Source organism: Topomyia yanbarensis, chromosome 3 (genome assembly GCF_030247195.1).
Source record: "Topomyia yanbarensis strain Yona2022 chromosome 3, ASM3024719v1, whole genome shotgun sequence".
NCBI classification, from domain to species: domain Eukaryota; kingdom Metazoa; phylum Arthropoda; class Insecta; order Diptera; family Culicidae; genus Topomyia; species Topomyia yanbarensis.
In genome coordinates this window covers 187,276,049-187,304,040 of record NC_080672.1, presented here as the reverse complement: position 1 = coordinate 187,304,040, position 27,992 = coordinate 187,276,049, and the positions used below count along the sequence as shown (strand labels likewise).

The window sequence follows — 27,992 nt, the reverse complement described above, 5'->3', positions numbered from 1 at the left end:
TCATGTTGAAATTGTCGCAAAGATCTTGGATTAATGTTGATCTATTATCATCATGAAGACAACCCCATACCATACCGTGCGAGTTAAAGTCTCCCAGAACTAGCCGCGGTGCCGGTAAGGATTCCGTGATATTACAAAGCGTTCGGTGCCCTACCGAGGCTCTAGGAGGAATGTAGATGGAAGCAATGCAAAGGTCTTTACCTTTGATTAAAACTTGACAAGCGACAATTTCAATGCCTGGTGTCGAAGGGAGGTTAATTCGGTTGAAAGAATAGCACTTTTTGATCCCCAAAAGTACTCCATAGGGGTTTTCTCGATCCAGACGAATTATATTAAAGTCGTGGAAGTTGAGATTTATATCGGAAGTTAACCAAGTTTCACATAATGCGAAAGCATCACATTTTAAACTATTTAATAAAAATTTAAAGGAATCGATTTTCGGGAGGATACTTCTGCTGTTCCACTGTAGAACAGTGATCGAGTCGGTGGCCTCGTTCGATGACTTAGCCATCGAAGGATACGATCGCTGCAAGGAGGGGCCATTTAGTAGTCAACTGCTTCAAAAATGTTTGCACTATAGGGAGAAAACGTATCAGAAGGCTTTTAAGAGGATCAGTAACATTGAAAGCTGTGAAAATTAAGTCCACTATGTCAGAAAATTTCATTAGTCCGCTACTGGACTGAGTATCTGTTTGAAAAAAGGGGACACTTGGGGTTTTTGGTGTCCCTGGAAGTGGTGGGTACTCCGTGTTAGAATTAATATTTCCAAGCAGGGCCGCCGAGAGGGGGGGGGGACCGGGGTGTTTCCCCCCGGGCCCGGAGTTTTGAAGGGGGCCCGGATTTTTAACAGAAACTAAAATTTTGACAAATACTTTTTCGACAAAATATTATTTGAGAATACGATTAAAAATTCAACATATTGTGTATGAGGTAACTAGAATAACGAAAATTCTAAACTATTGCATATTCGCTATCAACTATATTTATACCAACCTAATTCTCGCATCGAAACAAGATCAGACTCGAGCGGGCATAGCGGAATTTGTACATTGAATGTAATGTACGCAGCTCATCTGGGTTCGAATCCCAATCCCGCACGCAGGAATAGAGATTTGTAATAGCAAAAACTCCTAACCTGAATGAAGAAGCGAATGACCTTAAGGTTAAAACGTCTATAATCGAAACAAAAATATCAGACTTGTAAGGGTTAAACAATTAAATGGAATGGTCATGAGGTTGTCTTCAAATTTCGCCTGTTTGAAATCGATTTTTTTGATTTATTGAATTTCCAATCTTCGAACGCGCTGGATTAGTATTGAAAGTAATTATTGAAAGAAAAAACCCTGCTTAGGGTTGCCACACCGGTTTTTGGAGGCGAGTTCCGGTAAATCCGAAGTTGCCCGGAAGAATCCATTGGATTATTTTGCAATATTGCGTTGCCCTTTTCTTTACCAGGAATCGCGCAGCACCCAGTCCTCATAAACATCATCCTCGGGTTGCAGGCCCCAATTGTTAAGGAGGGCCCCTCTTGGCGTTGACAAATATTATTTTAAAAGTGCCATTTGGGTTTTCTTTACCCCATTGAACCTTCGCTTCAATGGTTTAATGTTCCTCACAAAGATTCTCGAAAGAAACTGAAGTGTGATTTCACACCCCGTATTTGTTTATTGAGGAGCAGAACAAAGCTCGCTCGGGTTATCCTTCACTGCGAGAGTGGTTGGTGCTTTTGGATTCTTTGTGAATATTCGAGAAAGCAAATCACTACATCCAACTAAATCAACAAATCTGTTAAAAAGTGCAAAAACATACAGCTAAATGTGAACGGCACATTTAGAGTCCCGATCAGAAACACATAACAAGAATATTTCAAAACTATATCTCCCGCTGTTACTTGTTATAATTTTCGGTTATTTTAACTACTAACGAGACCAAATTCATAACACAATATGTTACGAAAATTGCATTCTGTTATAATCTTGTTATTTCATTCAGATCGGGCGTGCTTTACCAAAACATTACACTCTACGGTGAATGTGAAGAAAATAAGATATTTTTCCTCCTAGTGCTAAGAGCTATATAAGAAATAAAACAGTGCATATTGATTTCAACCAGGGGGTGTCACTCCTGTCATCAGCTATGGAGATATACAGACTTTGACAGTAGTCAACATATGATGGGCCTAGCCGCTTCTAGGCCTATGTCGCCAGTGCAATAGCATTAAGTTGTTTTGATTTTAACAAATGGGGATGTTGGCTAGGACAAAATGGCTGCCTAGCAGGAGGTTGTGTCTCTTGAAGTCTATCTTCTGCTCAGTAAAATTCTGCTGGTCAAAGTACCACTAGAGGTAGCCCTACCTCTATTTGAGAGCACAAATGGTCAAATGAGTCATCAATAACTCTTGATATACCACAAGAATTTGAAATTAATCCAAAAATTTAAATTTAAAATTTAATATATTTGGTTTGCCGTTCATTGATACAAAATCTATAAAAAATCATATTCAGATACGAGATAATACCGAAACATTTTTGTAAAGGGGTCAAACTCAAATGACGTAGCTTTTTTCGCGATTTTGGACTACCAATTCGCCCCAGCAAAGAGGCCAGGCGACGCAAAAAATAAATAAATACGTTTTACAATTCCTTCAAATACGGCCTTTTATCAACATTTTCATTATAACAGCAAATTGCGTACACAACAAGCCGAGTATAGTGTTAATAATTTTGTTTAAAATTTTAGATGTCATGGAGCATGAAGAATCTCTCAGTTCACAATCCCTAGCTGCAGGGTTGCCACTTCTCCGGATTTGACCCGGAGACTCCGGTTTTCAGGAGCGATCTCCGGGTCTCCGGGTTTTACATCAATTTCTCCAGGTTTGGTGGGAAGAAGTATAGGTTCAATTTTTTTGGAATTAATTCTTTACAAAATATTTTAAAAGTCTAAATTAACTATTACTCTCTTTCAGATTTATTTTTCCCGACTAACCCTTCGTTTCAAGGTGGCGAAAAGTTCACCAAATATTGCTAATTTCTTTCATAAAGCAATGAAAATGAAAAACAAATAAAATTTACTACAAATTAACCTTCCGGAAGTCGCGCTAGTGAACTGAGTGCACGCTGCTCAGAAAATCTAGCGAAATCGTCTTAGGGGACCAGCGGCTGCTCGTTCGGTAAGCCATATGCGCGACTTCCGGAGGGTTAAGAAAGTAATATTTCGCTATGTGCTACAATTGAAACTAAGTTGCTCAAAATGGTGTAAAAAAGTTATTTTACTGCAATTTTACCAAATCATTTCACTCTTAGTGGTGCTTATCAGCAGCTGCACTAAGGTCTGGCAGATTTGTTTTAATCCAACTGACTAGGTCAACATCAAACGAGTTCTTGCGGTGTTGTTGCTCCTCCAGCAGCGATCCTTAACTGGGCTAGGGAGGTGAGTTTTGCCCCTTTGTTGCGAAATTAAAATTTGTTGGTGATGAATAACCGACACCACATAGTGTGATGTCACAGCTCTGCCTCGTTTGCTCACCTTCTCCTGTTAGTTGTGGAGGAGAGCAATGCTCGTTCGACCTCCACAGTGAGAGTAGCTGGTGCTTTTGTATTCTTGGCACTTAGTCGGAGAAGTGTAATACTACACCACATTAAACCGATAAAACCGTTCTCAATCGTGAAAAATTTACAGTTTTACTTTAACGTGGTAATAAAAAGCGATTAAAGTGCTCTAAAATGCCTAGTAATCGCTTTGATTCCAATTTCTGTCTCGTTCCACTCAAAATCCACCACCCCCCAGATCAGTGAAAATCTCCGGGTCAAAGCCTCTCCAGAGGTGGCCCTGCCTGCAGCTGCCAATGAATCTAAGAAGCATTCGTTCAACCAAATTGCTAAATTGTGTTTGGTTGATTTCGAAGAGAACATTTAACTCTGCTACCAAACAAAATCATCTAGTTAGCAAGATTAGATAACTAATGTAGCAAGTTAAATCCGCATACAAAATCTTTTCGTATTAGAGAAGTGAGCGTGAGATTTTGAACGTTGCTTCCTGAACGTAATGATTTTATTTCTATTTTTGAACTATTTTACTAGAAATCAGTTACAACATTCTTGTAAATTATTTTAAGGTGTGCTAACACACCAACACAAATAAAAGACAATTCATATTTTTATAGGATTATGAATGTTTTCGAAACCAGCATAGCGTAAAATCCAACCAAAACCCTTATTTGAAATTTGATCCATGTTTCTCATTTTTACCAATTTTTTATTCTTACATGGATTTTTTTTATTTTGTTAAAATTTCATTGATCTATTTTTTGAAGTTGTGGATTGTATTTGTATTTCTACAATTGTAATTTATTTGCATACTTTTATTTTATCCATCTTTTTACGATGCTTAATTTTGCTTTTTTTCTATTGCTATCACTATCACTTACTTTAATTTATTTTTTTTCTGTTATTTAATTTTATTCGCAATTTTTTGAGAACATTCTCCTTTTTTTCATATTGTTTCATATTTTATTACCCTGCTTTTTATTTTGTTCCTTTTGTCATTCCATCTAATTTTTAGAATTTGTCTATTTACTACATTTATTCTTGTCATAGACTTTTTCTATTTCCTTTCTTTTCTTTTTTTTTGCATTTCCAAAAGCAATTTTACTTATTCAAATTTATTCCAATTTGTCTTATTGTTTAATTTTTTACCTTTCTCCTATTTTCGTCCTCATTTTCTAGTTTTTAGCTTTTCGTTTATCGTAGTTTTATTTTTTCCCATTGCTTATTTAATTTAATTTAATTTTTTTTTAATTTTTTATACCTTTTTCTTAAGATTTAATTCGTTATTGTTATTTCTTCATGTTTTCGATTTATTTTCCTATACGTTAACATTGATTTTTTTATTTTCCTAAAAAACATTTGATTTATCTTTTCTTGACACTAGGCCCACTTTTTCTTAATTTTACATTTAGTTCGTTGTTTGAATTTATTTTTGCTTTTTTAATTCTTTTAATTTTTTCGTGTTAATATCTTCATTTTTGTGATTCTATAGTATACCATGTTGGCTTTTTTCTACTATTTTTTGTTTTCCATTTTGTCTGTTTGCTCCGTTTTTGTTCAATACTTCCAATTTTCTTCTTTTTCGTCTTTTCATCGTTTCAGTTTTCCAGTTTTTAAAAATTTTCTGGATCGTCCATTTTTTTAAATTTCTCTACGGTTATTTTATTCTTGTCTTTTATATATACTCCTCTTGTTTTATGCTTTCTTAACGTTTTATTTATTTTTTTCTATTGCTTTAAATATGTCTTGTTTTTAATGTTTAATAAATTTTATTATTCTTGATTTATCGAGTTTTTCAGTTTTATGCATTTTTATGGTAATGTTTGTATTCTTTTAAGTAGCTTTTTTTTCATTTTCATTGATTCTAAAAAAATTTCCTACTTTCCTATCGATTTTTCATTATTTTCACCATTTGTTCAATAATATTCGACTTTTTTAATCTTCGCAATATGTTTTTCTAGTTTCCTGTTTTCTTTTATCAATTTTTTATAGTTTTGTTTTGGTTTTTCTCGATTAAACATTTTTGACTATTGACATTAATTTGTTTATTTGGTTAATTTTGTAGTTTTTAGCTCTTTTGTACATTCTTTTAATATTTAGTTCTCCTATTGTTTTTTATCTTTTGACGTTAATCGCCGTTTAGATATTTTAGATTTTGTAATTACTACATTTATAATCTTGCCATTTCCTTACTTTTATAAATACTATAAACAAAAATGGCGCTTTTCAAAGTCACCAAAACTGCGAAAGAGGTATTACACACTCCCAAAGTATAAAAAACTCTACATTTTTTTCCTTCATAGGCACTACAAACTACTAGAGCAAAAAATGGAACATAAATATAAAATTTCAGTGTACTATACATTATATCAGTGAACTCCAATGGATTTCAAACATTGATTTTTTGTACTCAGGCAATACACAGTAGTGGGGGCCCGTACGTTGGACCCCCCGGGCCCGTATTTTCTCTCTGCGGCCCTGTTTACAACAGCAGGTTATCAATCTACGGATCAGATAATGTTATTGTAATATTGAATTAAATCAGTCTGCATCAATAAATTTTCAACTTCAATCCAATATTTTTTTGGTGTGGTGGGGGGGGGGGGGGGGTTTGTATGGTGTTAAGCCCCAAAACCTTCTCTTGGCTACGCCGTTGCTTGGAGTTATTTATTTCGCTTTTCATTTTCCGAAAGGTTTCAGATCGATCCGATGGTCATAAGTTAGAAAAATTGCAGTCAGAAGGTTCGCACAAATGAACATTTTTGCACTGATAAGTTATCAAGTTCCTTCCAGACAACTTGGAAGTGTTCGGTGATTATTTCTAGCGTAGATAGTAAAATGAAATACAAAATTCGTTTTATCGAAATAATGTTTAGCTTATTTCAATGGATTATTACTATATTGAACAATAAATAGGCGACAAAGAGTAATCAACAAACAAGCCACAACTTTTAAAGTATTCAAAATAGATATTTGAAGTCTTCAGTAACGTTATTCGCAAAAGTAAGAGCTACAAATTTGCTGAAGGCATCATTTCGATATAATCACTTCCAAGAAAATTTGTGAAAATATCTCACTCATAGGGGGATTAATCAGCAAAAGCACAATACCAAAAGAAAGGTCATATTACGTCCATTAAATTCTCAGAAGATACTATTGACCTAAAATAAGCCGTTTTGGCGTTAATAATAGATTACATGTTTTTGGTCATATTTCTGGCAATGGGAAATGATAAAAATCTTTCGTCCGCATTTAATGTTAAATATCTCTTTTGATAACAGTCCAATTTCAACAATCTATAGCTTGTTCGAAAGGTATTCGTTGAAGCTGTCTAAAAACATATAAATTGTTAATCTATATTGTCAATTTCGGCAGATAATTTAAAAAAACTGCAAAAAACGCCATTTTTACGCATTCAAACATTCATATCTTAAAAACTAAACATCAGAATCAAAAACAAATTAATATCGTTCATACTGTTTTTTAGTTCTTTCATTTAAAATTGGTTTGGATAAGATCGGTTCAGCCATTGCTGAGAAACACGAATGAGAATTTGTCCGTTACATACACACACACAGACACACACACAGACATTGTCCCAAATCGTCGAGCTGAGTCGATTGGTATATAAGACTCGGCCCTCCGGGCCTCGGAAAAAATCGGAAAGTTTGAGCGAATTCTATACATTTCTTTTATAAGAAATGTAAAACCTTATTAGTTTAAGGTTGTTTTTTCAATATGTTTCTAAAATTTGCAGAATTCATAACATAAATAACAAAAAAACTATATCAGATTTTTATTAGTGAGCTCATTCGAAAATGCACTTTTATTATTAATACATTTTTCCGTAAAACGAAGAGTTTCCGAGTTATCCGTGGTTGAAAAATGGTCCAATTCATAAAATTCAAAAGCTCATAACTTGAATAAAATCTATCGTATTCAGCCAAAACAAAAAATAGATATCAATTATTTTGTGCTAAAAATGCAAGAAGAATTTTTGGTAGGAATTAAAATCGTGGTTGTAAATTTGACGTGGAATAACCCGTACATTAAATATGTAAAACTACTTAACTTTTCGTTCATCAAGATGCCATTTTTTCAGTTCGTGAATTAGACGAAACGAACTATTTACAGTGCACGAAAATGCTATGTTGCAGAAAACGAGTAATGATTTTGTTCATCGCATGATAATTTTAATTCCACCTAAGAATTTTGTTCAGTGTAAAAAAAATTGCAGTTTGTTTTGTTTTTTTTTCCGATGAGCGTCAAATTCACAGAATTAAACTAGTGATAGTGGTAAATAAAATGACCCAAACATGTTCATAATTTGTTGACGTCTCTCACCCTTACCACCTTTTTTCAATGCTTGCACATTATTTTAGTTTGATATAACTGTATTTTTGAACTTCTTGCCACAAAATTTTAATATAGGGAAAAGTGCCTATTTTCACCATACTAAGGAGGGTGCTTCACTAATTCATTAATTACTCGGCCTACAATCAATGGAATGCGAAGAAATTGTCATCAATAGCTTTGCTTCGTTGTTAAGAAGCAAGATAATAACATAAATGCGCTGAAAACGGTGAAATTCTCGTGTATGAGCGCAACGAAAACTCGAATCGAGTGCCCCTATTGTTGCGCTACCATTTGACTCAATGCGTTGAACAAAGATGGCAGACGCTGCTCTAACCAACGGCTTCAAATGGGTAGGGTGATAATAGAAACATGGCGAAAATAGGCTCAACACCCTATCTCGCTGTTTAAGTTGAAGCACTGAAACATCGAAATGCCTAGCTGGTAGTTTCTCTTATTCGGACCTCAGTCGCATGATGGAATGTATTATCTGCAGAATGAGTTATTCACAATTATTCTTAGATTAAATAACATATTTAATATCTAAATAATTGTTTAAAACAACACAACTTCGAAACCGCCAATTTTTTTTGGAAAATAATAGCGAGCAAACAGCCCTTTTCAATAAAAATGGCTAATTTTGCATTATTTTTTTTTGTTTTCAGGGGTTTTCAGGAAACTTATAGCTTCCAAAAGCAACAATTTTTTCAGCAATTGATGACGCAAAAATTTAAAAACTAGTTCGTTAAAATAGCCATTTTTAGTTGAAATAGTCAAGACAAAAATTCGTTTTCGTGTTTGCGGGGTTTTCCATGTACTTGCTAATTAATTATTTTGTTATAGCACACAACTAGAGATAGCGAGAACATAATCAAAATGAAGTGTTTCCAGAAATTGTAGATGGCATAATTAGTAATCGGTTGATGCATTTAAATTTGTTAGTAATTCTATTTGATTCAAAGTTCTTTGCTATATAAGATAATATTCTGTATTTTCATGCATTTAATACAAATGATGATGTAACACCTAATTTTGTTGGTGCATAAAACGTACATTATGGCATTGAATTCAAAGCTATATTGTGATATTGAAAACAATTGAGGTATAGTCGGGAACAAATGAATCAATTAGAATATAAAATTGTTTAAATCACCAATTTGAAATGAAAAATGATTGTGATTCTATACATCTATCAAATAGCGATTAGATAAGTCAATGTGCCTTCACTTTGCTCCATCGATTTGTTTCAACACTTTTTTATTATTACTTGGTGTAGGATAATTTATCATCAATATTTAGTATTACTTTTTCCTGATGGTGAAAATAGTTATAACATAAAGTAGCTCAGAGTACGTGGGAGCTTTTTACATCTTTTGGTAATTTTAAATCCTTTAAGTATTCCGATTGTTAACCAATTTAAAGAATAAGATGAAATAAAAACTCAAATCATAATCTCGAACGACAGTCGACAGCATACAAACTATCGAGCAAATACGTTCGACTCGACTCGCTTTCGAGTTCGATTGTTATGGTTCCATAATGCCCACACTTCTCGATAATCTAGTACTTCTTCGAGCGAACTCGAACGAAAATTTACTTTCGAGCTCGGTTCGAAATACATAATGCGAAACAAGGTCGAGTCGATAGAATTTTGATCGAATCGAGATGCGTAATGCCACCCCAGGTTTGCTTGCGAGAGGCCGCTGCTTTCGACGGCCCATCCTCAGCAGTTTAACACCGCATAAGTTCCTTGAATTAGGTATGCGCAAACCTTTGGCTTAACCACAAGAATAAAAACATTAACTTTTCTGGGGAATGGGGCATTCTGGGGAATGGGGCATTCTAGGGAATGACTTTCTGGGGAATGGAGCATTCTGGATAATGGTTTTCTAGGGATTGGTACATTCTGGGAAATGTCTTTCTGGGGAATGGTGCATTCTGGGGAAGGGAATTCTGTGGAATGGCTTTCTGGGAAATGGCTTTCGGGGGAATGATATACAACCGCGAGACCCCATGTTTCAGTCCGTGAATACATGGAGACAAATCTCTTTTGTCCAGTCGATCCAAGCGTCACTTGTCAAATCCCCAGTCTACTTTTCTCTGCCTGCTTCGATCAGCGATTGTCTTAAAATAATCGTATTGTAAAGTTACATTGAAAGGTGGCACAGTTTCTACTCCGCACTATACTACACGTACAAAAAACAACTGAAAAGTTCGACTACGTATCTTCAGCTTTATCGGGAAAAATTAAAAACAGCGCATGGCTTAATGACCCAATTCGTGAATAAGTCAATAGTATTGCGTCTGGAAAACTCGCCAATTCTTTTTTATTAGTACTTTTGTCAAAGTATTGCTAATAATATTGATCGCCATTGTCTATAAAAATATAATAAAATATTTCTCTTTCCAGGTTTGGAGCATAGGAAGTGCTGCCTTGGTGCGTATGGCCGAACTCAGTCCAGAAATCGCCAGTTTTACTATAGAAAATACAATGCTTGAGCACGTTCGGAAGTGTGATCCGTTAAAAAAGGCCCCACATTTAATGGAGCTATCAAAATTGCTACCAAGTATCCAGGAAGTGAATTTGAGCTACCTCAAGCTTCGAAAACTGTGCATTCCTGAAAATGATCATGAATTCATGGTTGGTGATTGTAAGATAGCATATTGAAATCTATTAAAATTACGTTTTTCAGGCGCAAGACTCCAGGTTTCTTTCGCTGCTTGATAAAACCTACTGGTTACTGTACGTGTCGGTATGTCTTAAGCAATCGGTAGGAGCCGCTAAAATGCTAATGAGTGGATGCACCGTCGTGTTACAGGAGATTAACGGTCGTGATATGTGTAGTGTTATAGCTAGTTTAGTTCAACTGTTACTAGATAGTAGCTTTCGTACAATTGATGGGTTCCAAACATTGATACAAAAAGAATGGATTAGTTTGGGCCATCCGTTCAGTGATCGTATTGGTCACGTTTGCAGTGGCAACTCAGCAGAACGCAGCCCGTTATTTCTTCTTTTCCTAGACTGCGTATGGCAATTATTACAGCAGTTTCCAGAAGAATTTGAATTTTCTGAAACTTTTCTGACGAGTATTTGGGACAGCGTGTTTCTTCCTATTTTTGATACATTCCAATTCAATAGCGAAACGGAACGTCAAATCGCACGGCTGAATGATCGCATAATTCTCAGATCAACATGGGATTGGGGTGAACAGTTTAGTGATAAAGATATCGCCCTTTTTGCAAATCCTTTATACAGAAAACCACCAGATACAGAGTATGCACATAGACGCAAACTACGATTACCACCGTCGGCGTATCGTCTTCCCTGCATGGATGGAAACAACAGTTTTACCACTAACAATTTTGTTGGAGTATCAAATAATGACGTAACCGCGCCCCGATTACAGGTAATTATTTTTTGGGAAGTTAGGAACATTATTCCTATTTACTGAGCTGTTGTAAAATTTACAGTGTGTTTTCCTAGAACCGCAGTATGCTTTACGAAACATTGAAGTTTGGCATCAATGTTACTATCGTTGGATTCCATTTCTGGAAATAAAGAACGGCGGATACCCGCAGGTTGACCTCTTCAACAGATCCGTTCTAAACAATATATACAAACTGCAGAAAATGCTTCAAACTGGAGACACATCAGCATCAAGTGAAGAAATACTATTGGAATCTGGAGTTGGCACAAACATCGAAAATAAAACAAACGAATTTGAGCCTATCGAAAATACATTGCCGATCATCAACTCGTTCTTTCCATTTACAAGCAATGCGACAAACACAGAAAAACTGCTTGATGTCCTGGTTACCAATGGAGATTTCCTAAACGACGGGTCAATTGTTGATTGCGCTTCAATAAATTATTGATTTAGAAATTATTTATTTCTCGAGCATGCAAGATGCAAAAATAGAATGACACTGAAAATTATTTTTATTTAAGAATCATTGTTAACTATGCATTAAAACGTTTTAGAAACACAACCACTCAAACATGTAAATAAGTTAAAAAATATCATCAAATAAAAAGTCGGTTGAATTATTATTATAGGCATTTCTGATCAATAGAGAAAAACAACACTCAATTACTGTAATTCGGATGTACCAAAACGACATAAATCTTTTATTTTTTTTTTATTTTGCTTATTGGGTGCCCTGCATTACTCTTAAATTTAATTGTTAGCTTTTAAAACGTGCCAGCAATATTCTCGTTTGAAACATTTTTTATCACTTTTTCATTCTCATTGCATGTTGCCGCTGTAACAATAACAGCAGCCATCACCGACGATTGTGCAGATCCTGTTGTTTTGTTGATGGTACTATATCGAATAGGCATCATACTCTGTCTTATGTTGCGCTCTGGTCGTATCAGTATAATATACAGCTATTTGAAATGGAAAATTATAAGTATTTTTTCGTCTATGTTCAATCTTAGAGGTACCTTAGGCGAGAACAAACAAGCCAATGTAACTGTGGCTGATAAACTGATCGTTACAGACATCGATGTTATGCGAAGTTGCACGTTATTTCCTGTCCCAAAGTATAGAGGAATAAATGCCAGCCATATCACACACGTTGTGTACATAGTAAAACCTGCGAATAAAAAACCAATGTCAGTAGAATCGTAACGTAATTATAGTATCAAGTCTTTCAGCCTTATTCGGTATTAAGATGGTTGGCCTTATCGAACGTATGTGATTTGCATTCTCAATAACGACAGTAATCTTAACCTAGAGTTGAATTCGATTAAATGACTTTCATTCGAAATATCAATCCGTCGCAATAAAAAATAGAACTGTTTCTCTACTACAGACACTTCATATAATATACGCCATCGAAAAACTACCTAAAATTGAGTACTTTTGACTCAATCTCGTGGTATCGTGCAGGAAGGTAAATTAGGTGAACCGTGTTGAAGGTAGTTTCCATTTAATTACGGCAAAGATAATAACTCAACCTTGAGTTTGATTTACTTAAATTTAAGTTGAATTTACCTAATTTTGAGTGTACCCCAAACAACTCAAATGTACCTTACACAGCAAATAAAATCGTAATAATCAGTGTCGTAATTAGCACCAATGTACTATGAAAAAGCGACGTACTTAAAATAATGACGTCAAATTAAACGATTTGCTTTAAAATTTCAAGTCGTGGCATAATATTCTGCAAAAGTGACGTACACAAATAATTCTGTCATAATAACTGTATTTTCAGTTTCTCTCCGTTTAATATTACAACGGAAAGCATGCACATAAACTGTGTTGAAAAATGTGCGGAATAATACATTTTTTGCAACACAATATACCATTGAAAGGGTGTCACATTTACACAAAAATGTTTAATCGCGGTTTTGTGTGTATTGAATTTGCTATTAATCGCGTTTTTCCATCATGGCGGTCCCCGTACAATTTCGAAGTTTTATGTCGAACATTTATGAGGTTATTTTTAATTTATAGTTGTAAAATAAGTACGAAATGAAAGACCAAATGATTAATCTCTGTTTTACCTTAAAAAGTCATCACATATCTGTCAAAAAGGCCGCAATCAACGGATGATTTAGGAAGTTGCAAGAAATCGTACTGAGTGTAAGTATTTTTTTGTTCCAGGTAGTTCCTACGAAGTGGTTTTGCTGATAATCTAAATGTCGTACTACTTGCAGCTTACTTATAAATCTCAGCACAAATCTGAAGAATACCTTGGGCGACATACAAAACAAAAAAATTAAAGGGTTGTGTACAGGACACGACCACGGTGACATTAAAAATGTAGCTTTTTTCAAGAGCGTGCAAATGAATTTTATCTATCACACATATCGACTCACGTTCTTGTTCACTCGCCTGTTTTCATATGTTACAATTTGCTATATACCCTCCCCATCAAAACATAATTTATTGAAGATCTTTTAACGGTAATCTATTAATTAATCAAGTATCTCACTAGGCAATTGGAATTATTTGGCTGATCCATCTAGTAAAAATAGGCTGGTCTGTCCAGAAAATATATTCAAAAGAAAAGTTCCATATTGAGAGCTGTGATGAGGAAGCCCACGCCCGCCAACGGAAATATACAGATTCTCCATGAAATATGAAATTTCATTTTCCATTTAAATTTTCAATAATGTACTAATGAACTTAAGTAAACAATCTTAAGTTTAAGTATTTCTTGATCGATTAGTGGTGGAAAAATGAAATTATTTGATAAATTACATTGTTATGCAACGTTCGCACTACCAGTCAAAACGGGTTTTTATGCTATCTTGGTGGCATTTTTCTTGTTGCTAATTATTAAAACGTGTTATAACTCTGTAGTGTAAACATTGTATTATTAAAACAATTCTGCAGCGTTTTATGTTAAATAGGTGTTTTATGTGGTAATAGGACTGACATAATTATATCTTCAGTACAGCGGTGTTTCATAATTTAAAACAGATTTATTTTAAAATTTAAATTAGTATACCCAACCGTTCTATTTGTTGTATACTTTAATACTACGTTCACACTATGAGTTAAAACGTGTTTTAACGCTATCTTGATGACATATTTCTTGTTGCTAATTATTATAACGTGTTTAACTCTGTAGTGTGAACATAGTATAAAACGCATTTAGAACTGTGTTTTAAATACATAGGGTAGGACAGATATTCTGACTGGATAAACTGGGAAAACAATTTTAAGTCCAGTAACGCTTAAGACATGGCTTGAATTTGAATCGACAAAGAACACCCGCTTCAACTGCTGCTGGGACGGTAAGTTCTGTTTTAAAATTTTCCGTTGTGTGCAGTACGAAACAAAAGTGTTTGAAATTAGAAAACAAAAAGTTCTGCTGGGAATGTGATTGTTCCGATGCAATTACACTCAGATTTTTCACGCAGGGGATACAGGCCGTGTAAATGAAAACCGCGTAAATTTCAAAATCCGCGTAAAGAAGCCTGAGTGTACCCTCCTATATAAAATAGTACGCTGCTGAACAGTGCAATAACTACAGAAGCACATTGTCAGATGCCTTACTGATAAAAAACATATAACCGAAAAATGAAACATGAAAACCAATAGGCTCTTTACCCTACGCAGCTACAAAGCGCCGTAAACATGTATTAACAAGTTACAACGCACACGCATGCATAAAAATAAATATATTTTTTTCAAACGCAACACTCTTAAGCAGCACACACCGTATTGAATTAAATCCAAACCACCCCGCCCACCCACTTTGCAAATCATTCTGTGACACCGTGCTGGTACCCGAAAAATCCGCACACGGCCACCGCTGCCGAAAATGCATCTTACCCGTTCGACATAAGAACAAAAACTGATTCAAACGGGTACGCGTCACCTCTATTTATAAACTAACCGTATATGGTTTAGTCACATAGGTGCGAGTGTGTGCAAATGCCAACGTTGCCGAAAATCGATAGCGCTTATTGCATCGCCCGGAGACGATGTTGTTCGTATGAGACAAGAGCAACAACTGATTTAAACGGACATGCGTCGCTTCTATTTATGACTTTTCGCCTTTCATTGAGTCACTAAGCTGCCCTCTTTTGACGGCTGTGTCTGAGAAATCTGCCTCACGAATGGTAATTTTCCCGTTTTTCGTGAACTTTTTAATTTTACCAATTTCCAAAAGTCTACTTTTATTGGGGAGATATTAAATTATTACCAATATTTAAGTTAGGTGTTTCTGAATCGGTTGGTGTATGAATGATTAAAATCCATCTAGTAATATCGGAGTTATAAGCGTGCAAACCTTACATAGTTTCGTTACATGGGAGATAGTTTAGATTTTAGAATGACACCTAGCCCCAGATAGTGGAGTAAGACATTTTTAATGTCAAAAGGCTATCCTTTCCATCACATCCGGCTCCACACGGCAACATGGACGCGAATCTCGTAGCAAGCAAGATTTCTGTGGTAGGACATGCTCAAAGAGCGCGATGTGGTTAACAGTTTCAATATCGGTTATCGTTCAGAAAGGCGTAGTTGCATTAAAACCGTCGAACCGTGCAATAGGTGAGTTAAGTGGTTCTGGATCAAAATAATTGGCTCGTGGAACTACATCTAATGTTTGTTAATAATTTTCATGTTTTCAGCGCGAAAAATCTGTTCACCTGCTATGAACAGAACAACAGGATTTTGCTCCATAGTACACAGGCAGCACATTCCATATTACTCAACGATTTATAGCAGTGTGATGACAAATGATTGCTCTAAAAACAGCACTACGCAAACGGCTCTGGGCATATCTCGACAATCGACTTTTTAATTGCGATAAAGTATACTCCAGCAGTGCGGCCGTACAAGTGCGGAAAAGTTCTAGTCACACAGGAACATGCGGAGGTCTATGTGGATGAGAGCAAACGCACATACTGGTGCATAAGACAGGTGGGTTCTATTTTTCTTTGACGTAATTCCTTTCTGAATAAGCTGGTAGCTTGATAAAAGTTGACATAATTTTAGCGAATAAAGCATAGTTTACGCACAGGACGAGTGCAAGTTGTGCATAGCACGATTACTTTATGAAAAAGCATTTTCGAACATCCGGACACATCACTGTGGACAGGTATTTTGTTGGGATTTTCATAGTAAGGTATTCGCACCAATTTTTGGTATAACCAAAATGACGGTGGTGGGTGCGCTAGGGGCAGATCACTTGTGATGCATTTTTAAAAATCAGCGAAATTAAATGCATTTATTTCCATCAAAATAGAAATTCATAATGTATTTTGCGTTGCATGCAATGTTGTTTGCGTTGCGTGCAATGTTGTTTGCGTTGCGTGTAAGACGTCAAAACCCTACAGAAAAACTAGCCCTACATTTAACAAAACGTCGAACAAAGTGGATCAGTGTAGGACGTTTGTTAAACAAACTTTTCTGCGAGGCAGTGCAAAGCTGATGCAAAAATGGAAATTAAATGCATTTTTTTCAATTTGATGCAAATTTGTTATACATTCTTAGAGTGATCTGCCCCTAGTGGGTGCGTCATAACATCGGAGAAATTATATAATACATAGGCTTTAGGTATTCGCACGACATGGCCCAGTACCCTTTCCATCTATCGTCTTATACTACACGGAATGCATAGTGTGGGCAGATTCTTTATTGTCTGTACTAAATTACAGTGAATTATTTTATAGTTAAATGGGCACACAATTTGGAAATGGCTTTCTTTTTATCAATTTATAGCCACTGAATACTCAATGAGTTGAGCACTACACTACCAGAAGCGTTAAAAACGAGAGTTCATAAATCATGCCGCTCGTAGTAACTGTAGACTACCATTCATTATTTTAAACAACCACTACCAGGAGATTCACTTCAATATTCATTGCAATAGTCTGAAGGTTGGTGTGTCCGGCAGTTGCCTACGAAGTCAAAGACTTCAAGAGGGGGAACGATTACTTCACAACTGTCCTACCAGGAGGCACTAGCGTGCATGTAGAGATGGAGTACACGTTATAGTCATGCCCTATCTCAAGATGTTCACTATTTAGATTGTTAGGGAAGTTGCTGGAAGGACAAACACAATTCGATGGTCGACATATTAATTATAGATTCCCCTATGTTACACTAATGGGAACACAAACTGTGCACAAACTACAGACACAAAATAATTTCTCGAATGACTGATAATGTAGATATAGTTTGATATACGAACAGATTATTATGAAAATCGCACAAGAATCGGGAAGTTCAATTTGTAATTTTATATCGCCAAAAGTTAGTCCATGTGCGACAACGATTTTGCTCTTGGTTAGCTTGGGTTGCTTATCTATCCTTCCGGCCATCATATCGTATAGTAGATACACTTAATGTGTATCTACAAATGCGATATGATACCTGGGGCAGAAAGTGCACTAATTACCTGGCAATCTTCTTTCTTTTGATTGTCTGCTCACAAAATCATTTTCCGTACCCAAAAATCAAAATCAGCTCTAAAAAAACCTTACGTAATTAGTGTACGTCCCTTAAGCAAAGGGGAAAGTAAGGGTTATGTTCGTGGTCTGGAAGGAGAGCATTTCGCATCCATTTTCATTTTTTTTTGTCTTCATTTATTTCTCTTGCTACAATATATGCAACTTGGTGAGAACGTGACGGCCAATGAAACGGAAAGCCAAGAGTCCAAATATATCAGGAACCAGGAAGAAGGACCAACAACAATAGATGAGAAATCGTCTACTTATTTATTATAACTACGATACTAATCACAATTGTTTTGCTTTTCTTGTCTCGTTTCAGCAAACCAAAATCTCTACTATCTCTTTTTTTCTGCCTCCGACTATTTTCTATGTAATGTATCTGAAACTTGTGGGACTGGTTAACAGCCGAGCCTGCTTGTGGAAGAAACTGGTGTGCTATACGGACTAGCACATACGAACAGTTAGGCATTGTAGGTCCTCATCTTGACAGAGTCTAGATGGGTGTATGAACGTCTGCCAGGGTGTGGGCTGAGAAATGACAATGACAAGAGTTAGTCCATGTGCGGCAACGATTTGGCTCTTGAAAGTAATCTAACCGCACACATGCTCTTCCTGTGGGCCACTTCTAGCATGTGTGACGTGCAGCACAGTGCCATGATAATAATAAATAATTCTGGGACACATGACGTGCAGTCTTTGACTTTAGGGTACAGTGCCGTCTGTATTAAAATAAGTTCTGTATTACAATAATGCAATACATGTACGAGTCTGTTCCAAAATTACTGTTCTTGAAAGAAAACCCTCAATGGATGTTTTATACATTGACATAAACTCGCAAATGACATTTCTTCACAGCATGAATTTTTCACATTTCGGACCCTTCCACACTAATTTGGACAGTGTTCCAAGCCTATTTTGGACATACTGAATGTGACTGAATATATTTTGAAAACAGTGAAGTTTTTTCTACTAAACTGACCTACTGACTCGTTCTCTTTGCAGTATATTTAATGCATGAAAGAAGAACTTAAGCAAATCAGTGACTGCCAATCAAAAATGGTACATTAATCTTTGTATGGAAAGCTGACTGCATGAAGTATTTTTATTTCTATCATTTTGTGAAATAGAAAAACTTTCGGTACAATTAGGTTACTGCAGACTTAACAAAGCAGCATTAAATGTTATAAAATAAAATATTTCGTGTACTGTAACAGTATTATGGAGTAACATACTCAAGCGGATGATAAATCAAGGTTCAAAGTTCGTCAGGAATCTTCTTGTACTAAAAATAAATTTTTAATTGTTTTGTTTACGAGGTGATTTTTTGCTATTCTTTCTAAGCTCAATTGTTCTTTGTTTCTCTTTCTTTACTTTCCATTTTTCTTCATGTTTCGCCTTGTGGTATTCAACTGTTCGGCGCAATGTTGAAATTGCAGGACTACGTCGCTTGAATCGTGATATTCTTGTTTTTGTGAGTGTTTCAGGCGATTCTAGGAATTCAGCAAGAACACTCTTATTACCATTATTCAGCTGTGATATGTCTCTTAATTTTGTCAACATAAAGCTCGGCGAATTCAACAAATTCGAACTACAAATGTTCTTCAACATGGATTTCAGAAGTCTCCTCTTTGGTCATATTATGGTCTTCAATGAAATGCTCCTCAATCGTTTGATTCTCGACATTCATTTGGAGAGTTTTAGTCGGATCGTGAATGAACGACTGGCTGCTGTCAAAGCAATGAACGGATTCGTCAAGAATCATGCGAATGAATGATTATTCCCATCTCTGAAACTGCCTATTAATTCACTACAAGTTTTCATTCATCTTCGATTATTGCACGAAGCGATCGTTAACCAAGAATCAAACGTATCAAAGTAGTCCCTGGTACAATGTAAACAATGGTAATTATTATTTTATATGCTTTACCAACTCTTGAAAACATTTTCATAGATAAATGTGAAATCAATATTATGGTACGATGTTAAACTGAATGAATCACATGGATTTTTGAATGAATATTTTTTCTATTCTTCACGGGTTCATCAGGTTCATTTTCAGCCGCCAAAAGGAGCTTCGATTATTTTTAATTTAACTTCTGCGGATTCGGTGTTCTATTCATTGGTTTTTGCCTTTCTCAATATTGCAATTGCTTTGAAAACCGATTTTTAACGGAGGCCCGAGTGACATATACCATTCGACTCAGTTCGTCGAGTTCGGCAAATGGCTGTGTGTGTATGTATGTGTGTGTACGCGAACACAATCTAACTCACTTTTCTCAGAGATGGCTGAATCGATTTCCACAAACTTAGTCCCAGATGAAAGGTGCAACGTTCCCATAAGCTGCTATTGAATTTCTAATGGATCCGATTTCCGGTTCCGGAGTTACAGGGTGATGGGTACGATCACGTAGAAAATTTCGATTTTAATAAATTCTGCAATGAATGTATGATGGTGAAAATTTTTCCAAAATGTGATCACAACTGCTTCGATTTGTAGTACTAGCACAGACTAACAGACATAACACTTAAAAACAAAGCTTCGCCTGCTTTAACGGTCATTTTAAATATATTTGTAGTTGGGACTGTGGTCACATTTGAAATTATGGCGCCACTGTCATATGAGGGGTAACCTACCAGTAAATGTGTGTGTGGGACCGTGAAGAAAAGGCGGAGCTAGTGTTCTGGGAAAATTGTCGGATCGATGTTTTTTGAGGGAATTCCCTCATAGTGTTATGTCTGTTAGTCTGTGGTACTAGGTCACTAACAGTCATTCAAAGTCCTTTTGGTCACATTGGCCACCATCATCGGTTCCGGAAGCCCCGGCGGAAATATCCAAATTCAGAATAAAAGTCACATCGGTTTCTCGGAGATGGCTAGACCGAATCAACCAAACTTAGTCCTCAAATAAAAGATGTTGCGTCCCCGTAAATGTCTATTAAATTTTATCCCGAACCGACTTCCGGTTCCGGAGTTACGGGTTGTGGCGTGCGATCACATAGCAAATTGTGATTCAAACCGATACTCCGATAAAAGCAAAAAAGGTAAAAATTTTGCTAAAATGTCTCTCAAACAACTTAAATTTGCAGTTCTAGGTTACCGACGGACAAACAAACTTTCGTTGACTACATTGACTACCCGGGAAAAGCGGCCATCTTTCAAAACTAGCAAACTCATATCAGTTTCTCGCACATAGTTGGGCCGATTTTCACAAACTTAGTCCCAAATGATAGCTATATTATTCCCACAGATGTCTGTAAAATTTCGCACGGATCGCTTATATGGTTCCGGAAAGACTGAACCGTCCGGTTACATATGAAATTCCCATATAAGCCGGAACTCAAAATTTTTTTCAAAGGGGAACCCCATGAAATTTCAGAAATCGAATTCGTATTTTTGATGCCCAACATCTTTAAAATGCATGAAACGTCGAGATTTTATGTCATCGCGAAATTTTTTTTTATAAAAATCGACTTTTTGGGACTTTGCCGATTTGGCACCTTTTTCAGTTCAATATTACCGTGGTTGCTTTTTCTTTTGCAAAATTCTAGAACTCGAATAATGATTCCTTTTCTTGTATATAGTTGTCATGTCATGTATAATAATAAAATATAACATATGCATTTGAAAGCTTTTAATGAATATAAACAACGCAAACATTCTCGTGTTCATGATTGAGAAAGGCACAACTGCACCGCTAGGTGGATTGAAACAGGTTTTTATCATCGTATTCGATGAATAAAAACGGTCTTGCTTTACTCAAAGGCCAATAATGTGATAAAATACTTTGGAGGAAAATTACGGACAAAGCATCACATTCATAGCACAATTTTTCAAACGATAAATTATTTCTACAAATTTTTCTACTACTGATAGGATCTGTAGTGTTTCTTCGAGAATATATTCTCTAAATAACTAAACAGTTCGCTTTATGATCATTTTAAAGATTTTAGATTATTTTGTTAAGGAGCAAACCTGAAGAAGAGAAGATTTTAATATTAAATTTTATTTCTATTGATCTCCCTCCCCAAGGTTTAGGGGTTTGATGGTATTGCAAACATCATCAAGCATCAATTGCTTTAAGATGGGTACTGCATTACGCCTCGATAGTGGTGCATCGAGGAGACCAAGAGGGCTTATGCGCCTTTTTGCCTTTCTCAATAGAAAGGTATTGCAATTGCTCTGAAAACCGACTTTTTAACGGAGGCCCGGAGGGCCGAGTGACATATACCATTCGATTCAGTTCGTCGAGTTCGGCAAATGTCTGTGTGTGTATGTATGTGTGTATGTATGTATGTGTGTGTGTATGTGTGTGTGTGTATGTGACCAAAAATGTCACTCATTTTTCTCAGAGATGGCTGAACCGATTTTGACAAACTTAGTCTCAAATGAAAGGTGCAACGTTCCCATAGGCTGCTATTGAATTTCTAATGGATCCGACTTCCGGTTCCGGATTTACAGGGTGATAAGTACGAACACGCAGAAAATGTCGATTTTAATAAATTCTGCAATGAATGTATAAAGGTGAAAATTTTTCCAAAATATGACCACAACTGCTTCGATTTGTAGTATTAGGTCACTAACATCCATTCAAAGTCTATTTGGCCACATTGGCCACCATTCTCGGTTCCGGAAGCCCCGGCGGAAGTATCTAAATTCAGAATAACAGTCACATCGGTTTCTCGGAGATGGCTAGACCGATTCGACTAAACTTGGCCTCAAATGAAAGGTATTGCGTCCCCGTAAATGGCTATTTAATTTCATCCCGATACGACTTCCGGTTCCGGAGTTACAGGTTGTGGCGTGCGATCACATAGCAAATTGTGATTCAAACCGATACTCCGATGAAAGCAAAAAAGGTAAAAATTTCGCTAAAATGTCTCTCAAACAACTTAAATTTGCTGTTCTAGGTCACCGACGGCCAACCAAACTTTCGTTGACTACATTGACCACCATAAACGGTTCCGGAAGTGCCCGGGAAAAGCGGCCATCTTTCAAAATTTACGAACTCACATCAGTTTCCCGGAAATGGTTGGGCCGATTTTCACAAACTTAGTCCCAAATGATAGCTATAATATCCCCATAGATGTCTATAAAATTTCGTACGGATCGCTTATATGATTCCGGAAATATAGACTAAACCGTCCGGTCACATATGAAATTCCCATATAAGCCGGAATTAAATTTTTTTTTTCAAAGGGGGGACCTCATGAAATTTCAGAAATCGAATTCGTATTTTTGATGCCAAACATCTTTAAAATGCATGAAACGTCGAGATTTTATGTTATCTCGAAAAATTTTTTTTTTATAAAAATCGACTTTTTGGGACTTTGCCGATTTTGCACCTTTTTGCCTTTCTCAATAGAAAGGTATTGCAATTGCTCTGAAAACCGACTTTTTAACGGAGGCCCGGAGGGCCGAGTGACATATACCATTCGATTCAGTTCGTCGAGTTCGGCAAATGTCTGTGTGTGTGTATGTATGTGTGTGTATGTATGTGTGTGTGTATGTGCGTCTGTGTGTGTGTACGCGAACACAATCTCACTCACTTTTCTCAGAGATGGATGAACCGATTTTTACAAACTTAGTCCCAAATGAAAGGTGCAACGTTCCCATAGGCTGCTATTGAATTTCTAATGGATCCGACTTCCGGTTCCGGAATTACAGGGTGATAAGTACGAACACGCAGAAAATGTCGATTTTAATAAATTCTGCAATGAATGTATAAAGGTGAAAATTTTTCCAAAATATGACCACAACTGCTTCGATTTGTAGTATTAGGTCACTAACATCCATTCAAAGTCTATTTGGCCACATTGGCCACCATCCTCAGTTCCGGAAGCCCCGGCGGAAGTATCTAAATTCAGAATAACAGTCACATCGGTTTCTCGGAGATGGCTAGACCGATTCGACTAAACTTGGCCTCAAATGAAAGGTATTGCGTCCCCGTAAATGGCTATTTAATTTCATCCCGATCCGACTTCCGGTTCCGGAGTTGCAGGTTGTGGCGTGCGATCACATAGCAAATTGTGATTCAAACCGATACTCCGATGAAAGCAAAAAAGGTAAAAATTTCGCTAAAATGTCTCTCAAACAACTTAAATTTGCTGTTCTAGGTCACCGACGGCCAACCAAACTTTCGTTGACTACATTAACCACCATAGACGGTTCCGGAAGTGCCCGGGAAAAGCGGCCATCTTTCATAACTAGCAAACTCATATCACTTTCTCGGAAATGGTTGGGTCGATTTTCACAAACTTAGTCCCAAATGATAGCTATATTATCCCCACAGATGTCTATAAAATTTCGCACGGATCGCTTGTATGGTTCCGGAAATATAGACTGAACGGTCCGGTCACACATGAAATTCCCATATAAGCCTGAACTCATATTTTTTTTCAAAGGGGGGACCCCATGAAATTTCAGAAATCGAATTCGTATTTTTGATGCCAAACATCTTTAAAATGCATGAAACGTCGAGATTTTATGTTATCTCGAAAAACATTTTTTTTTATAAAAATCGACTTTTTGGGACTTTGCCGATTTCGCACCTTTTTTCAGTTCAATATTACCGTGGCTGTTTTTTCTTTTTCAAAATTTTAGAACTCGAATAATGATTTATTTTCCTGTATATAGTTGTCATGTGAGGTATAATAATAAAATGTAATATATGCATTTAAAAGTTTTTAATGAATATAAACAACGCACACATTCTCGTGATTCATGATTGAGAAAGGCACAATTGCACCGCTAGGTGGATTAAAATAGGTTTTTTTTTATTCATTTCGTTTATTTGATAGGCACAAATGCGTTAGCTTGGCGGTGCCAAATTCTTTTGTTTTTACATTTTGGATATCTTAAAACTTACAGGTTACAATGTTGAAATATTTTTTTTTTACAAAAGAAAAGAAAGTTTACAGCTATCTTAAGACTAGAAATAAGATTCAATATACAAGAGAGGGCCAAAAGTTTTTTTTACGAAAAATTTTAAAACAAGGGATTCAGTTTGATATACAAGAGGGGGAGTAATAGTATTTTGGGAAATATTTTACAGTTATCTTAAAACTAACAATATAGTCTAGTACACAAAAGGGGGAACAAATATTTATGAGAAATTTCACAGATGTCTTAAAACTAGGGATACAATTCTTTTTACAAGATGGAGGACAAGAGTTTCAATAAAGGGTAAAAATTATAGCTATCTTAAAACTAGGAATACAGAATATTAATTTGATTTTTTTAACGAAAACTTATGCTTGGTCAAGATATTCAGAGGGTGGCTAATTTCCACATCAGTGTAGCAGCAGTTGTATCAAGGACAGGGGAGAGAAGGCGTATGGTGACAGGGAAAGAAGAGCTGCAACTTGCAACTTTCGCTCAAACATGGGGGGGGGGCATCAGCGAAACAAATTTGCGCCTCAATCTAGTAAGTCGTCGAGTACCGGATTGGCGGATGGTATTCTTCGGATCCGCGGGGAATCCTTCAAAAATCATCGGATCGAGTCGCTCTCGCTTCAGTTTCCTTCTATGCAGGCGTAGTGGTAAGGGCGACGGCGGTTACATAGTGGCACTCTGGAGTTGATTGATTCCACAAGGCAGGAGGAAACTCTAAAAACGAGAAATAAAAAGAGAGGGACTAAATTGGGATATTTATCGTTTTTATGAAAGTATAAACAAGGGACATATAGGGGAAATCACGAGTTGCCAGCATATCTCGGACTGGTACATTGGGTGGTCTACCTCGGCACGAAGGGAATCCTTTAACTGAGACCTGGCGTCCAAATACACGGCGCATACCCAGACAACGTGCTCGATGTCGTGATAGCCCTCGTCACAAGCGCACAGACTAGTTTCCGCAAGCCCAATACGCCACATCTATCCCCCTGAACCAAGGCTTCGTTGATACCTTTGGGATAATCGAATGTAGCCATCGTCTAAGTTCCCCATTGCTCCACGAGGTTTGCCAACTGTTGAGCGTCCTCTGACGACAAATACTAAAAAAATCGTTGAAACAGATTGGTTTTTCGTATGTCACCATTTAATGCGCCCTCCTTTGCTAATGAGTCGGCCTTTTCATTGCCCGGGATAGAACAATGAGAGGGGACCCAAACAAAGGTAATCTGATAAGATTTTTCAGATAACGTACACAAGGACTCCTGTATCTTCCCCAGAAAATACGGGAATTGCTTTTTAGGCTTCATCGCAAGAAGAGCCTCGATAGAGCTGAGGCTGTCCGAAACGATGAAGTAGTGATCTGTGGGCAGAGTGTCGATGATCCCAAGGGTGTACTGAATTGCAGCTAACTCTGCGAAATAAACTGAAGCAGGATCATTGAGCTTGAATGAAGCGGTGATAGTATTACTGAAGATACCGAAGCCAGTGGACCCATCGAGATTTGATCCGTCAGTGTAAAACATTTTGTCGCAGTCGACTTCTCGGAATTTATTATAAAATATATTGGGGATCATTTGGTCCGGATCTATGGTCCGGGATTCCACGAATCTCTTCCTTCATGAATGTGTCGAAGAATACAGTAGAATCAGAAGTATCTAGGAAACGGACACGGTTGGGATTGTACGAAGAAGGATTGATGCTCTGTGCCATGTAGTCGAAGTACAAGGACATAAAACGGGTTTGAGAATTAAGCTCGACGAGCCTCTCGAAATTTTGAATCGCCAACGGGTTCAGAATGTCGCATCGGATGAGCAATCGATATGAGAGTTCCCAAAATCGATTTTTTAGAGGAAGAACGCCCGCCAGCACTTCGAGACTCATCGTATGGGTCGAGTGCATGCAACCCAAGGCAATGCACAAGCAACGATACTGGATTCTCCAGTTTTATGAAGTGTATGTTCGCAGCGGAGCGGAAACAGAAACACCCGTACTTCATCACCGACAGTATCGTTGTTTGGTACAGCCTGATCAGGTCTCCTGGGTGGGCACCCCACCATGTTCCAGTTGGCATTTCTGTTTCAGATACCTAATGTGACATCCCCAGGTACCTTTAGAGTCGAACCAGACCCCGAGATATTTAAATGTGAAGACCTGATTGATCGTTTCACCCATTAATAGAAGCTGGAGTTGCGCCGGCTCGCGCTTCCTAGAAACAACAACCAACTCAGTTTTCTCCGTGGAGAAAACAGTTGAAGATCCCAAGCAGACAAATTGTCCAAGGTATCTTGTAATGGTCTTTGCAAGTCGGCAGCTTTGGGCCCTGTAACAGAGACCACCCCGTCGTCTGCAAGTTGCCTTAGCGTGCATGAATTGGCAAGACAATCGTCAATGTCATTCACGTAAAAATTGTAGAGTAGGGGACTTAGACATGAGCCCTGGGGAAGACCCATGTAGCTAAATCGCAATGTTGTTAAATCGCCATGCGAAAAGTGCATGTGCTTTTCAGACAACAGGTTTCGCAAAAAGTTATTTAAAATTGCTGAAAGACCATGTTGGTGCAGCTTCTCTGACAGAATATTGATAGAAACTGAATCAAAAGCCTCCTTAATATCCAAGAAGACTGATGCCATCTGCTCTTTGTTAGCATAGGCTATTTGGATTTCTGTAGAAAGCAACGCAAGGCAATCGTTCGTCCCTTTGCCTTTGCGAAAGACAAGTTGTGACAGTAAGCCATTTGCTTCAACCCAATTGTCGAGGCGAAACAAGATCATTTTCTCGAACAACTTCCTAATACAGGACAGCATTGCAATCGGTCGATACGAGTTGTGGTCGGAGCCTGGTTTACCTGGTTTTTGAATGACCTTCACTTGTCTCCAGTCATGAGGGACAATGTTACCCTCAAGAAACTTGTTAAATAAGCTCAGCAAGCGCCTTTTTGCAGTGTCAGGCAGATTCTTCAGCAAGTTGAATTTGATTCTGTCTAACCCTGGGGCGTTATTGTTGCATGATAAGAGAGTAAGTGAGTACTCCACCATCGAAAACGGTGTTTCGTTCGCGGTATCGTGAGGAGACGCGGCGCGGTACGTTTTCTGTACCGGGACAGAGTCCGGACAGATCTTTTTGGCGAAAGCGAATATCCAACGGTTTGAATATTCCACGTTCTCGTTGGTACTGTTTCGGTTACGCATACGTCGAGCCGTATCCCAAAGAGTGCTCATCGCTGTTTCTCTCGTTAACCCGTCAACGAACCGCCAATAACTGCGTTTTTTGGCTTTCATTAA

The 27,992-nt window shown here is 37.1% G+C and overlaps 2 protein-coding genes across 13 annotated transcripts in view; one reads left to right on the top strand and one right to left on the bottom strand.

Annotated features, from left to right (window-relative positions):
* LOC131691083 (myotubularin-related protein 10-B) overlaps positions 1–11,949 on the top strand; it is a 503,383-nt gene extending 491,434 nt beyond the window's left edge. For 3 of the 4 annotated variants that reach the window (XM_058977276.1, XM_058977274.1, XM_058977277.1), the window contains 3 exons: positions 10,309–10,539; positions 10,592–11,305; positions 11,370–11,949. In XM_058977276.1, the coding sequence (XP_058833259.1) occupies positions 10,309–10,539; positions 10,592–11,305; positions 11,370–11,774 (1,350 nt within the window). In that variant the 3' untranslated portion in view covers positions 11,775–11,949. The remainder of the gene's footprint in view (positions 1–10,308; positions 10,540–10,591; positions 11,306–11,369) is intronic. The other variant, XM_058977275.1, reaches the window with a different exon arrangement.
* Positions 11,950–11,989: 40 nt separating this feature from the next.
* Positions 11,990–27,992, bottom strand: part of LOC131691078 (metabotropic glutamate receptor 8) — a 1,433,400-nt gene continuing 1,417,397 nt past the window's right edge. For 8 of the 9 annotated variants that reach the window (XM_058977252.1, XM_058977256.1, XM_058977250.1 and 5 more), the window contains 2 exons: positions 12,346–12,497; positions 11,990–12,288 (listed from right to left, as the gene is read on the bottom strand). In XM_058977252.1, the coding sequence (XP_058833235.1) occupies positions 12,091–12,288; positions 12,346–12,497 (350 nt within the window). In that variant the 3' untranslated portion in view covers positions 11,990–12,090. The remainder of the gene's footprint in view (positions 12,289–12,345; positions 12,498–27,992) is intronic. The other variant, XR_009305689.1, reaches the window with a different exon arrangement.